This window comes from Equus asinus, unplaced genomic scaffold (assembly GCF_041296235.1).
Source record: "Equus asinus isolate D_3611 breed Donkey unplaced genomic scaffold, EquAss-T2T_v2 contig_3, whole genome shotgun sequence".
Taxonomy (NCBI): Eukaryota; Metazoa; Chordata; class Mammalia; order Perissodactyla; family Equidae; genus Equus; species Equus asinus.
Window position 1 is genome coordinate 679,164 of NW_027224960.1, and position 15,669 is coordinate 694,832.

The 15,669-nt window shown below is 38.0% G+C and overlaps 1 protein-coding gene across 1 annotated transcript; it reads left to right on the forward strand.

Annotated features, from left to right (window-relative positions):
- Window positions 1-5,365: 5,365 nt before the first annotated feature.
- On the forward strand, window positions 5,366-5,972 carry LOC123289597 (myelin-associated neurite-outgrowth inhibitor-like). Its single transcript, XM_044779621.2, has one exon. The coding sequence runs from the start codon at window positions 5,385-5,387 to the stop codon at window positions 5,970-5,972; it is 588 nt and encodes a 195-aa protein (XP_044635556.2). The 5' UTR covers window positions 5,366-5,384.
- Window positions 5,973-15,669: the final 9,697 nt, after the last annotated feature.

A 15,669-nucleotide genomic window follows, 5' to 3' on the forward strand; every position in this document is an offset into this window, starting at 1 on the left:
TTAACATCAATATATTTTACATTCTTTATATTTTGGTTTCTTCTCCTCCTCAAATTTTAGATTTTTGCTGCTACAATTGAAATTTTTTTAGTATTGTGTAACTAATGACAGATTATTGAATTTTTGGTTATTTTTGCCATGTTGACTTTTTTACCTTGTAAACTAGAGTTGTGAGTTATACACCACTATTACCATATTGCAGATTTAACTATGGCTATCCATTTACCATTACCAGGGAGATTTGTGCTACTTTTTTGAGTTTTAATGATTTTTTTCTTTTGAGGAAGATTACCCCTGAGCTAACTACTGCCGATCTTCCTCTTTTTGCTGAGGAAGACTGGCCCTGAGCTAACATCCATACCCATCTTCCTCTACTTTATATGTGGGACACCTGCCACAGCACGGCTTGACAAGCAATGTATAGGTCCGCAACTGGGATCCTATCTGGCAAACCGCAAGCCGCTGAAGCAGAACATGTGAACTTAACTGCGGCACCACTGGGCTGGCCCCTAGTAGTTGCATTTTTAATTTTTTAAGGAAACTTCATAGTGTTTCCCATAACGGCTGATCAATTACATTCCCAGCAACAGTGTTCAAGTGGTCACCTTTCTCTAGATCTTCACCCATATGATGTATTTGGACTTTTTGATAGTAGCCATCTTAACAGATTTGAGGTGATGTCTAATTGTGGTTTGGACTTTCATTTTCCCTATGATTGGTGAAATTGAGCATCTTTTCACATGTCTGTTGGCCTTTTGTGTATCTTCCTTGGAAAAATGTCTATTTATGTCTTTTGAGTGTTTTTTAATCAGGTTATTTATTTATTTACTTAACTTTTGAGTTGTATGAGCTTCTTATATATTTTGGATAGTAATCTCTTACGGTATGTATGATTCACAAATATTTTCTCCCATTCAATAGATTACCTTTTTATTTGTTGATTGTTTCTTTTGCCATGCAGAAACTTTTCACTTTGATGTAGTTCCATTTGTTTATATTTTTCTGTTTTTGCCTATACTTTTTGTGTCAAAACCACAAGGTCATGGCCAAGAACAATGTCAAGGAGTTTTTCTCTGTTTTCATCTAAAAGTTGTTAGCTTCAAGTCTTACTTGTAAGTCTTTAATCCATTTTGAGTTGATTTTTGTACATGGTATAATATGGAGTCTAATTTCATTCTTTTACATGCAGATATTGTGTTTTCTCAACATCATTTATTGAAGTGACAATCCCTTCGCCACTGTGTATTCTTAGTGCCTTTTTTTTTCAAAGATTGGCACCTGAGCTAACATCTGTGGCCAATCTTCTTTTTTCTTCTCCCCAAAGCCCCCAGTACATAGTTGTGTACTCTAGTTGTAGGTCCCCTGGTTGTGCTGTGTGGGCCGCCACCTCAGCATGACCTGAGGAGTGGTGCTAGGTCTACAACCAGGATCCGAACTGGCAGAACCCTGAGCTGGCAAAGCTTAATGACTCGGCCATGGAGCCAGCCCCTTCTTAGTGCCTTTGTAAAAATGTTAGTCAGGTTTATTTCTGTTCTCTTTTTTCGTTTTTAGTGGCCTATGTCTTTTTTATGCCATTACCATATGGTTTTGATTACTATATCTTTGTAACACAGCTTGAAATCAGCTTTGTTCTTGATCAAGATTGCTGTAGCAATTTGGGGTCTTATGGGTTCCATGCAAGTTTTAAGATTTTTTTCTATTTCTTGGAAAAATGCCATTGGATGTTGATAAGCATTGCTTGGAATCTGTAGATCATTTAGGGTATAACGAACATTATAACAGCATCGATTCTTTCCATGCTTGAGCACAAGATACCTTTCAGCTTATTTGAGTCTTCTTCAGTTTCTTTTACCAATATTTCATAGTTTTCAGTGTACAGATTTTCACCTCCTTTAGTAAATTTATTCCTAAATATTTTATTCTTTTTGATGCTATTGTAAATGAGATCTTAATTTCTTTTTCAGGTAGTGTATTGTTAGTGTATAGAAATGTAACTTATTTTTGCATATTAATTTTATATCCTGCAAGTTTATTGAATTCATTTATTGGTTTTAACAGTTTTTTGTGGAGTCTTTAGGGTTTACTATATGTAAGATCATGTCAACTACAAACAGAAAAAATTTTACTTCATCCTTTCTTATTCAGATGCCTTTTATTTATTTTTCTTTCCTAATTTCTTTGGCTAGGATTTTAGTACTATGTTAATTAGAAGTGGCAAGAGTGGCACCCTTGTCTTGTTCTTAATCTCAGAGAGAAAGTGTTCAGCTTTTTCTGTTGAGTATGAAGTTAGCTGTGGGAATGATTGTATGATTTTAATTCTTCATTTTGTTAATGTCACATTTATTGATTTACACATATTGAAACATCCTTTCATCGCAGGGATATGTCCTGCTTGATTATGGTATATGATCCTCTTAATATGCTGTTGAATTCAGTTTGCTAATTTTTGTTTGAGACTTTTTGCATCTATGTTTATCAGCAATATTAGCCTGTAATTTTCTTTTCTTCTAGTGTCCTAATTGGGCTTTGCTATCAGGATAAGTCTGGTCTTATAAAATGAGTTCGGAAGTGCTCCTTTCTCTTCCGTTTTTTGAAACAGTTTAAGAAGGATTGGTGTTAATTCTTCTTTAATTGTTTAGTCAGATTCACAAGTGAAGCCATCTGATCCTGGACTTTCATTTGTTGGAGGATTTTTGATTACTAATTCAATCTTATTCCTTGATATTAGTCTGTTTGGATTTTCTACTTCTTTTTATTTCTACTTTTTTGTTCAATTCATTTAAATGAGACAAAAACAAACAGCAATTTAACTATTTCTCCCATCTCCTTCCTCCCACCCCTGGCAACCACCAGTCTGGTCTCTGTATCCATGAGCTTGTATCTATCTATCGATCGATCTATCTATAGTATATAGCATACATATCTAGCATACATATTATAGAGTATATACATGGTGTATAGTTCATAGTGTGTATAAATAGTGTGTGTTTGTATAGATATATTCCACATATAAGAGAGATCCTACAGTATTTGTCTTTCTCTGTCTGACTTATTGTATTTAGCATAATGTTCTCAGGGTCCAACAACATGGTCACAAATGGCAAGATTTCACTCTTTTTTATGGCTGAATAATATTACATTGTATATGTAGATATCATTTCTGTTTCCTCATGACAGTCTTGGTAGATTTTACATTTCTAGAAATTCATCCATTTCTTCCAGATCATCTAAATTGTTAGCATATAGTTGTTCATAATAATATGTAATGTGCTTTTTTATTTCTGTGGTATCATTTGTAATGTGTAATCTTTCATTTTTGATTGTATTTTTTGACCCCTCTTTTTTTTTCTTGATTAGTCCAGCCAAATTTTCGCCAATTTTGTTTACCTTTAAAAAAAAGCATTTCTCAGTTTAATTGATCTCTTTTATTGTTTTTAGTCTCAGTTTTATTTATTTCTACTACAAACTTAGGACTTAATTTATTCTTTTACTAGTTCTTTGGAAACTTCAAGGTTAGGTTGTTTATTTAAGGTTTTTTTTTATGCAGACATTAGCTCCTATAAAATTTCTCTTATTAACTATTTTCATTCCACCTCAAAAGTTTAGTATGTGGAAGTGTAGTTTGAGATTTTTAAATTTATTATATAAATTTATTATATTAAACAGAATAATTTCAACTAAAGATTGCATGGTAATAACTTTATATTTGTCAACTTTCTCTTTCACCAGTCCCCTCTTTTCTAGTGTTAAAAAATATACAAGATGTTTCCATTTCCAACATAAAAACAAATTAATTAAAAATGGTCTAAGTTTTGGGAATTGTTACATTCAATGACTTGAATGAATCTCCAGACAAGTATGCTCAGTGAAAAAAAGCCAATCCTGAAAAATTATATAGTGTATAAAACTCCTCTCATATAATATTTATGTAATATACATAAATTCATGTAATTCATGATGGAATTATAGAGTTGAGAATAAATTAATGATTTCCACGAATTAGGGGAGGGTGTGTTGGTGTGGCAGTAAATGGCAAACTGATGGACTCTCATGGTAATGAACCTGATCTGTATCTTGACCGCAGTGGAGGACACTCTAACCTACATTCATAATAAACTTACATAGAACTAAACGCACACACCCACACACATACTTTCGAGAAAAGTAAAACTAGGAAAATCTGAGAAATATTGAGAAATTTTATCAATGTCTCTGTGCTGGTTATAATTATTGTACTTTAGTTTTATAAGATGTCATCCTTGAGGAAAGATGGGTAAAAGTTACTTAGTATCTCTCTGCATTATATCTTACAATAGCATATGAATCTAAGATTACCTCTCAAAAGAAAAGAGTTTAAATTAAACAACAACAACAAATCAAGTATTTATACAAACAACATGGGTGAATCTCAAAAACATGTAGAATGACAGAACTCTTACTCAAAACTGGATGCCATAGAACTCCACTAGTATAAACGCCCAGAAAACAAACTAATCCAAGGTGGTAAAAAGTCAGAACAATGTGGAAACTTCTGGGGTTTGGGGCAAGGATTAACGGGAATGGGCGTAGGAGGAAGAAATTTTCTGCAGGATAAATTCAACACACTACGTGGGTGTATGCATTTGCCAGAATTCATTGAGTGGTACATTTAAATTTGTGTATCTGACTGTATTTAAGTAAAAATATAGCATATGTAGTTTCACATACCAATTTTTTTAATTGAAAATATAGAAATAAAATTTAAAAATAAGCAAACAACTCTAATTAGTTAATATTATATATCTATCCTCAGATGTTCAGGGGCTAAAGTGTACCAGTGTCTGAAATTCACTTTGAAACAAATAAAATAAATAAAATGGACTAAATGGAGAAAGGCATTCATAAATATATAGTTATGTGATAAATAAAAAACAGTTAAATGGAGATAGAAATATGAGCATTGACTGTATATAAGTCTTTCAACTTATTCATTTATAAAATAATTTTCATACTCCAATGTTGGGAGAAAAACAAAAATATCAAAGAATATATAAAAACAAAAGATGTAGCAGCGTGGGCGGGTCGCGCGGGCTGCGGAGAGGCGGGCCGGGCGCGGAGCAGGGGAGAGGCCCGCGGCGGCGGCGGCGGCGGCGGCGGTGGAGACTGGCCCTGGCGGCTAGGGCCCCGCATCGGAGCAGGCCTCGCGGCGCTCCCCCGGCCGGCGAGCTGGTCAGCGAGGCCCAGGCCGCCCGCGCGGCGCGGGGAGCGATTGTTACTTTAGCTGATGGGTGCTTATCGGACGGCCCACATGGAGAAGAGCTTCATCGCTGCAGAAAGTGCTGTTGGACAGCGCTGATCTGGACTCCTGTCTTAGCCTTGGTTGTGGATGTCATGTTCTTGAAATCATGAATCCTATTTATAGCCCTGGTTCTTCTGGGGTTCCCTATGCAAATGCCAAAGGAATTGGTTATCCAGCTGGTTTCCCCACGGGCTACACAGCAGCGGCTCCCGCCTACTCCCCCAACATGTACACTGGAACGAACCCCACCTTCCAAACAGGTTACACTCCTGGCACACCTTACAAAGTGTCCTGTTCCCCCACCAGTGGGGCAGTGCCACCATACTCCTCCTCCCCCAACCCCTACCAGACCGCCGTGTACCCCGTGCGAAGTGCCTACCCCCAGCAGAGCCCATACGCACAGCAAGGCACATACTGCACACAACCCCTGTATGCAGCACCTCCTCACGTCATCCACCACACCACGGTGGTGCAGCCCAATGGCATGCCGGCGACGGTGTACCCTGCACCTATCCCTCCACCTACAGGCAACGGGGTCACCATGGGCATGGTGGCTGGGACCACTATGGCGATGTCAGCAGGTACCCTGCTGACTGCCCACTCCTCAACTCCTGTCACCCCTCACCGAGTCAAGGTGCCCACATATCAGGCCCCCGGAACACCCACCTACAGCTACGTGCCCCCTCAGTGGTGATCACCCTGCGATGTTTGAGGATGGAGCTGTGCGGTCACATAATGGAGGTTCCACAGCTGGTGCTGCAGGCCTGGCGCCTCCAGCCCGGACTTTCTTCCTAATGCTCTGACACTTAGCTAGCACTCCTGCGGCCCGCCCGGCAGGTCCCAGCGCCATGAGTCTCCAGCTGACTCTGGGTTGTTCTTACAGCAAATCCTGTTTTGTGGGCTGCCTGGCAATTTTTTAGCTAACTATAATGATAAAAACGGAGTATTAATCTATTCAGAATCACATCTAGTTGAATGCATGTTTAAAAAACAAACACAAAAACAAAGCTTGCTCAATCTACCTGCAGTGACTGATGCAAACCCATCATATGCAAAATCCAAAGGAATGGGAAGTGTTTTATAGCTTGTATCCCTAATGCACTGTTGTAACGTATGCCAAGTCTTAAAGTTGTACGTGTTAAAGCGAATTTCTTCATAGAGCAAAAAAAAAAAAAACGAAAGATGTAAAGATTTTGAGTAACTCAGCTATACAAATACACAATTTATTAAGTGACTATTGATTACAACCCTTAAATAAGTTAAAATAAATTGAATATTTATAAGGAAAAAATAAGAAAGAATTCTGCACTTAGAAATTGAGAACAAGTCTTCTAAATTGCTATAGGTTTAGGAAGATGTAAAAAGAAATATATCAAGATGTATGAAAAAGAAGGAGATACTTTTCAAACTTGTAGGATATGACTGAAGACATATGGTAGAAGGGACATAAATTGCGGCCTGCATTTAATATTTAGTCACAGAAATACATTTACAGGAATGTTAGGCAATATATCTGGGGAATTAAGAGATATCTGAGAAAAACAAACTAAAAATAAAGTAAAACAAAAGTCTTCTGCCATATAAAAAATGATTAATTTACCATAAAGTAAAATTTAAAACAAACAGTAAACAGGTTCTGGAAGTTAAGGATGAAGATTTTATAAGAAACACAAAGGAAAAAAAAGTATAAGAAAAACTGGATGAAAATGCTACATACAAAAATTAATTGTTAAAGAATATATAAATAAAAAAAGTGCTAATTAACAGAACAGACATAACCAGTTACTGATTATTCTGCTGAATTGTCACACAGTGTAACCCTCTCAGACAACATCCAGGTAAACAAATTGCTTTAACATAATAAGCATCACCAAAATAAAGTAAATAAGTAAATGCACAGGAGGAGATATTTGAAGAAATAATGAAATTTTTTTCCCATTTGAAGCAAGATTATATTTCCCCCTCAAAATTGATATGCAATGCCAAACATAATATAGTAAAAAAAATCTACACATGGGCATATTTGTAAAGTTTAAGACCATGAAAGGTAAAGAGAAAATTCTAAACTTTCTCAAAAGAATGCCTTACAAAACAAAATAATTATGGTCTCATCTGGCTATTCCGTGGCAACACTGATATATTTTATGCTCAATTTTGCAATAAGGAAACTAAAAGGTTCAGTTATTTTCCCAAAAATACAGCAAATGGGAGAGCCTGTCAATGTTGTCCGAATTTATTCCTAAGTAGTTGGATCCCGAGTTTCCTATACTCATCACCATATACACTTGTGTGTGCTCCTCTATATACGTGACTTTTATTTATCCCTCAACTAGTATCTACCCAGTTGAATGCAAGTACAATATGGCAAGCAATGTCCTCAGCACTTTGGATGCATCAGTGAAGAACAAAGACAAAAATGCTTATGGGTGCATTATATTTTAGGTTGAGTGCATGTGTGTGTGGGAAAGGCAGATACTAAACGTAAACATAATAAATAGGTAAATTCTATTGTATGCTAGAAGATCATCAGTGCTACAGTGAAAGGAAAAGTGGGACAAAAGTGAGGCCCATCAAGAGTGACGGGGGTGATAGTGGGGAGCTCATGCTAGGCCCCACTGAGTAGCTACCTTTGGAGCACAGACTGGAAAGAAATGAGGGAATTCACCCCATAGATTCTTGGAGAAAGAGCAGTCTAGTAAGAGGAACCTCCAAGTGCACCAGCCCTCAGGCATGACTGTGGACAGTGTGTTCTAGAATCACATGGATGCCTGTTTGGTTGGAAGGAAGAGGAGAAGGTGAGAGCAGTGAGAGATGAGGTCAGAGGGTAAGTAGGACCTACACTGGTAGGGTCCTGGAGGCCTTCATGGGGACCATGGCTTTGGCTCCAAGGTTGCTGGGAAGCTGTTGCAGGGCTTTGAGCTGGGGAGTGCCATGATCTGACTCTCACATAGGACTCGGGCTACTCTGTTGAGGGTAGGTTGCTGAGGGACATGGACTGAAGAAGGGAGATTAGGCAAACATTTCAGAAATTCGAGTGAAAGTTATGAGCAGCTCAGAGCAGAGTGGTAGCTGTGGAGGTGCTGAGAAGTCACCAGATTCTGGGTGTGTTTGGAGGTAGAACCAACAGAAAAGCTGGTGGACGGGACACAGAGTGTGTGCAGTGAGAACCCTCATGGGTGACCTCAAAGCTTTGGGCTTGAGGCGCTGAAAAAAGTCACTGCCATTCAAAGTACTGAGGAAGGAGGTGCTGGGGCAGTATGGGATGGGGGATCAGGATACAGGTTTGGACTTATGATGTCGGAGATGTTTAAGAGCCATTCAAAGGGAAAGGTCACCTAGACAGGTGGATGAGTGACTGAATCAGCAAGCAAATATATATGAAATCTTTAGGAACCATCAAAACAAAGGCAAACAACCCACTAGAAAAAAAGTGTGCAAAAGGAATGAACAATAGTGTAACAGAAATTGTGGATGACCAATAAACATATCAAATACCACTGAGTATAATTAATAATTATGGAAATGAAAATGAAAGCATTAGGTAGTATTCCACACCTGCTATTTTTTTGTCAAATACTCAAGTGAGCGAACGGACCAGGTTTGGATGCTGATGTGACACACAGTGAACTCGGATGCATTGGGGGTAGAAGTATAAATCTGTGCAATCACTGAAAAATAAACAGGAATTACCTGGTAAAGGTTCTACAATCATTTATTTTTGTCTTAAGTGTTCACTGTAAAACAATTTCTACTTTCACAAGGAGACTTGTCCAGATACACTCATTGAACTCTTATTTGTAATTGCAGAAAATTAGAGGAAAAAGACCTGAGTAGATTGTGTTTAAACAACATAAAACTATACAGAAGTTATTATCCTTTTAAGTGATTTATAAACATCAGCACATCAGCATATCCCAGGACAAAAGGCAAGAAAAGAAAAGACAAAAGAACACTTCCAGTGTGATTCTTTGAATATAAAGCTCAAAAGAGACACACACATATTTGAAGATACAAACACTTACGATAAGGTTATAAAGAAACCAAAGGATTGACTGAAACAAATTTAAAAATGTAGCTCTCTGGGAAATGTAGGAAGAGGCCACCAGGGGTTTGAATGGATTGCTGATGTATATTTCCTATATATGTGATGATCACAGGTTATTACATTTTATTTTAAATGTGTAAATATTAATAAGATGTATTCTCTTGTGTGTACAATATATTTTATAATAAGAATTAAAATAATTTTAATTTTAAAAGTTTCAAAAATCAGCACAAAACCACTAAGGAGACTTCACCTTGTGGTTCTACTTCACCATATTAATGAGTACACTATTGTCATCCCACTCTCGATATACTTGCAAACACAGACCTGCTTCTGTTAAGCAAATGATCCACTCACTGCGTTCCAGAAATAACCTAAATATGGCAAGCACTCAATAACATTTGCACCAAAGTAGACCGGAAATCAGCAGTTGATTTGAACATTCACAGCAATGGGAAGTCCAATGGCTAACAAATATGGGAGGAGATGATCACTTCCATACCTAATCCATAGACAGCAATAAAATGTTACTTTATTCTCACCAGAATGATGATCAACGGTTGTGGGATCCCAAACAAGCAAAAAGATGATGGAGGACGTATTACTGTAGATGCGACAAAAAAAGTGCATAAATTTGGACCAACTTGTGGAAGAATCTTAAACAATTTCTGCTCCAGACACACCCCAAAGACTAATAGTATGCATATCAAATACATGTGTATTTACACGTTTGGAGAAAAGTTTTCTGTGACAAGAAACTCTAGTTAAATATATCTGCAGATCTGAAACAGGTGAAATGTTGCAGAATGGGTGGATCTGAACTACAGGCTCTGTCACTGGGGCAGAGGGCAGCAGCTTCCCAGAGATAGAGATGAACTGGAGCAAGACCCTTTATGTGATGTCGGAGGACGTGGTGGGCTTTTGCCTTTTGCAAAGGGCTAATACATATTAATCAAACTGATATCTGTGGTTAAGCTTTTAATGGGAAGTTTTGAGGTCAGGAATTTGAGGAGAAAGGCTCAGTATTACTGCAAAGGAAATAAGACAAACTGTCTTCTGGCTGTGGACCTGCTATGTCCACAATATCTGAATGGGGAACACAACTCAAGTCATGAATCATGGGAACCAGTTTTGAGTTTGAACCCCAGATATCTGCTGAGAGGAAGTTATAAGCTGCTAGACAGAAAGGGTAAGCACAGATGGTGGGAGACAGAATATAATGTGTAAGTGAGTTTGTGTATTTGCGTGACACAGAGAGAGAGATCCAAATAGTTGAGTCTAATGTTAAAAAAAAAAATAACCCCAAACTACCATAGAAATAGGAACTTGTTACAGGTGGAATTTATATTGTGGATAAGAAAAGTCTTGCAACATACACATGCACACTTGAAATTTAATGAAATAGAAGTATAACTTCCATTTTAAAAGAACAGGAAATTTTGAAACAAATCAGGAAGGATGAAAGGAGAAAAATGAATGCAAAATAAACAAAACCAGAAACTTGGAAACGTAAAATATATGCACTGAAATAAAAAATAAAATAAATGGGACGCATTCTAGAATCAACATAGCCCAATAAAAATTTAGTTTACTAGAAGACAATAATGAGATATCTGCCCAGTATGTGACAAAGAAAAGAAGGTAAGAAATATAAAAAGCTGTTATAATATGGAGAAAATGAAGAGCGCATGGAGGTAAGGGGTAATAAAAATTAGCTATGAATTTTGCACCCTTTAATAAGATACACAAAGACTAAGCGCCATACAGTATGTTAGAAAATTGTGACTTTCCAAATCATAATTAATTATTTGGAGTATTATTAACATCTGTTTTATAATGTTATAATAATGATAATTATGTTATTATTATCTTAAACATTTATTGGATCCAAATACTTTCTTTCAAATTAGCACAAGAAAAAATGGGGGTGCAGAGATTGTGGGAGGCCTCAAACATGTTTCAATCCAAACGCTGTCTTTAAGTAGCTGGGAAGGTAGAAGCCTACGTAGAAGACGATGAATATAATCTTGCGCTGGTGCATTACCAGAGTAGTAGGAAGGAGAGACAGCTAATGGCACTTTTCTTATCCTAGAAGTTCTCCAAGATAATCAATAATTTTCCTTCCATGAGTGCTGAAATTGAAGTACCTACTGAAATAAGTCAATTCATCCTATCCTATGATTTTTGTATTTTTTACTGACTTGAGTGAATGTTTTACCAAATTGATACCATTTGCTGGGTTTTGTTTTTGAATAGTCTAGCCTCCATTCTTGGGCTTTATGAGTAAGTGAAATGTGTGTAAACTTTAAACAATCAAATACCTTCTTATGAAGTAAATTAGTTGAATAATATGTATTTCTACATCCAATAATATGCCCAAGTATATTTTTATTTCAGTGATAGTTTTGGCATAAATGCTGACATGGTCAAAATATTAAAATAAAGCTGTTATGAATCTGGAGTGATGACTTCAAGATACTGAAATAAGTGGTAATGTTGGAGAAAACAGTGCATCCTTGGAATGATGAACTTATTCCAACCGCCAATCATCAACCCCTTAGGATAGATTCTCAGGCTAACAGAGTCCTCAAGACCCACACTCAGAATGGGCCAAAAAGGCTGAGAAACTTCAGAATCCCAGTGGGAGAGGCAGTGAAGGCTACTGGGCTGTTCCAATTTCTGAGGAATTAAGCTTGGGGGTTTCTGGGTGTAGGATTTTGTTTGCACTTTAAGATCTCTTAAAAATGTCAACCAGATGGTTTTCAGCTTTATTATGTAGGTTTTTTTCCCAAGCAGAGCTATGATTAAACTAGATACTTCAATGGGCATCACAGTTTCTCATGTATTATAGAACCCTCTGCACTGGCACAAAATTTCTCAAACTTTACTCAAAGTTTCTCATCTGTGTCCCCCATTAGGCAGAGCAGGCACACGTCAGGCCACTGGCTGGACAGCATTTTCTAAGCGGACATCTCTCATCGTGTTCGAGGGCTGACTTCATCTCTCCCACAGACCCTCTGCGGACAGTGGGGGAGGCGGCCGTGGCTGCAAGTCTTCAGCTGCTGCCCAACCTTCTTTGGTGACAGCCCAGGTCTGGCTGGCAGTCTCTCACATTTATTAGCTATTTTGCCCCTAACCTAAAGAGAAATAAAATATTTATGTGTAATTAGGGAGCATTTAAAACACAGTTTCAGGCAGCATAATGCCTTTCAGCATCATGACAAAATTCCTATGACAAAGTTATTTCACCTGAACTGTAACATCCAGTTAGAAGTAATACGTGAGTTCAGCAAGGCTGCTGGATAAAATATTAATATACAAAATCAACTGCATTTTTACACACTGCCATTGCTCAATCTAAAAAAGAAATTAAAAATACAATCCCATTTACAATAACATCAAAAATACTTTGGAATTAATTTAACAAAAGCAGGGCAAAACTTATACTCTGAAAACTGTAAAACATCTTGGAAAGAGATTAAAGAAGACCTGAGTAATGGAAAGCCATCTCATGATCATGAGTCAAAATAGTTAATACTATTAAAATGACAATATTCCACATACTGATCTACAGATTCTACGCAGTTCTTCTCAAAATCTCATCCAGCTTCTCTGCAGAAATTAACAAGCTGAAGAACTTTAAAACAGAGCACTTAGAACATGATCTTAGGGGCTGGCCCCATGGCCAAGTGGTTAAGTTCGCGCCCTCCACTCTGATGGCACAGGGGTTTTGCTGGTTTGGATCCTGGGTGCAGACATGGCACCGCTCATCAGGCCATGCTGAGGCAGTGCCCCATATAGCACAACCAGAGGCACTCAAAACTAGGATATACAACTATGCACTCATAGGATTTGGGGAGAAGGAGAAAAAAAAAAGATGATTGGCAACAGTTGTTATCTCAGTTGCCAATCTTTAAAAAAAAGGATGTAATCTTAAAAAGTAGTCAATTATTATATATAATAAATCATAAATTAGCAAGTTAGTGTCTTTTTCCTCCTGCATCCCAACAAAGACAGGTAAAGGTGAGTCATTTAGGTGACTTTTTCCTACTCAATTTCTGCCTCTGTACTTTTTGTAATTTACTGTCTTCTTGCAGAAATTCTGAAATGCCTTCTAGTAATCTAAGTAATCTTATCCAGAATTGGCTCAGATATCAAGTTACTTGCTAATGAATGCACTGATAATATCAGTGTAATGATAACATCATTGTAAAGCAAGGATGCATAGTCCTGTTGGGATGGCCGCCAACACTTGCGTGGTTCCCATTGGAATAGTTTCCCCACGCACCACATCAAAGAGCACAGCTAGACACTGTTTACTCACAATATCCAATAATAAATACCTTGAGTATAACCTCTCTAGTTGTTGTTTTGACTGCATAGATAATGATAATAGTACTTTTCTAGGCAATCATCATACAACAATTATAGCAATGATTAAAATATCATATTCCATTTTTCTTAAAGCTGTACCAGTAGATATCTACATTATCCAATCTGCGATCCTTGTCCAAAAGAGTTGAGTTCATTCTATTCATTCAGTATATATTGCCAGACATAAGGACCTTGTTAAGAATTGAGTATGGAAATAGTGTTTTGTCAATTTTTCTTCTGGGTTGACAGAGTTAATAATCCCAAGGCCACTTTCCCAGGCTGTGGCACCCCTTTCACTTAGCTAAATTGGTTTTGAGCAGCTCAGCATTTTAATTTCCAATCACACTGACTGTTGCTGATAGGAAGGTTGCAAGTCAACCACTTTATTTAGATGAAATGGAGTATATCTGAAGACCACTCATGATGGTAAGTGTGAAGAAAAAGATAATTCACAAGTCTTGTCTTTTAATTATACTGCTCTTCTTTGGTCATTATTTATTGACCAGGCTATTAAATAAACCTAAAAATGGTTGTTGCAGGTGTATTACAACAGAGAAAAAATTAATTCAAGATATAAGATTAAAAACAATCAGAGTCTTCATGGAATTTATGGTTATGGGGTGTAAGTAGGTGGTGGAGGAATTCCCAAGAAGGTAATATTACAGAGATTTATATTTAGATTATTTTAGGAAAAGTAAATGCAAAACTATCACCAACTTATTTGGTCTAACCATTGTTGAGTCTTAGCTCAGATAATGCCAGAATTTGTGTTTCAAGAAATGAATTTGCAATAATGTGGCATAAAATGCAGTTGGACAAAGCATGTAAAAGCACACCATGGGGCTCACTAATAAAATTCTCAAATTATGGCTGAAGGTGAGAGTGAACACTGAGTTAGGGTGTCACTATGAGCGCTTGCATTACGGTTCTCAGGGCTGTTGTTAAAATACAGAGAGTTGGGCTACAGACAGAAAAGAGAAATATAAAAATTTAAATTTTAGTTACATAGAAATATTTAAGCAAAAAAAGGAATTTCTGATAAAAATAAACAAACATATTCCAGCTTCATGGTAGGATGTAGAAAGTTGATGGACAGGGCATAGCTCTCACTCTTACAACACCACCAACAAGAACACCACCACCTGACAACCTGCAAATCCACATGTCCTTGAACACACCAGTGAGCTAATGACAGGACAGCCAACTGAGCCCAAGTCTGAGAAGAACAGGTGTCTGTGAAAAATGGCATGCGAGCACTAACTTACCTGGGGCAGGTGTTGCCTGACACCAGTGGGAGGAATTGGGCTAACGCTTTTAATGACTTAGGAAGGCTGCGTGTGGGCTGGTGAGGGACTGCAGAAACCCAGGGCCACAGACACAGGCGATCCCCATCCGCTGAAAGACTGCACTTCAGGGACCTAAGAGGTGCTCAGGGAGAGACAGACAAGTGCTGAGGAGTCCTCTGGGTGCAGGAGAGTCAGCTACTTCAAGGCCTGACAACCCCACAGAATCCTTCTCTGCTTTTCTGCTAGGAATGAGATTGTGAACTGAGGGAGCCAGAATAAATGCACTGCCACCCCTGGAGCAGTGGAGAAGAGAGGAGACGCTCTCTTCCCCTGGTTAGGGGCAGGAAGGCACGCAGGCCCAGCTTGTTAGAGGCCTCTTGAAGCTGACCCCTGGAAGGCCACCTCTGGGACCCAGAGACAAGGTGATGACTGCCTGAGGCTGGGCTTAGACAAAACCAAAAGACTCCCTGACACACACACAGCCAAACTAACATGCAATGGGGTCCACTCCTGGGAGGGGATGGGGCGTGCTGAGGGGCTCTCCAAGGCACAGTGCAAAGGGAAGACTGAAGCTGAGGATGGAGTAGACATTGAGGAGATCCCTCTGAGAAACCAGTCAGACCATAAACACAGATGTCCCTACGGAAGCCTTGGCAGACTGAGTGTAACCAGAGCAGCCATAACAA

Coding starts and splice junctions, on each gene's coding strand:
- LOC123289597 (XM_044779621.2), top strand. CDS start 5,385: ATGAATCCTATTTATAGCCCTGGTTCTTCTGGGGTTCCCTATGCAAAT.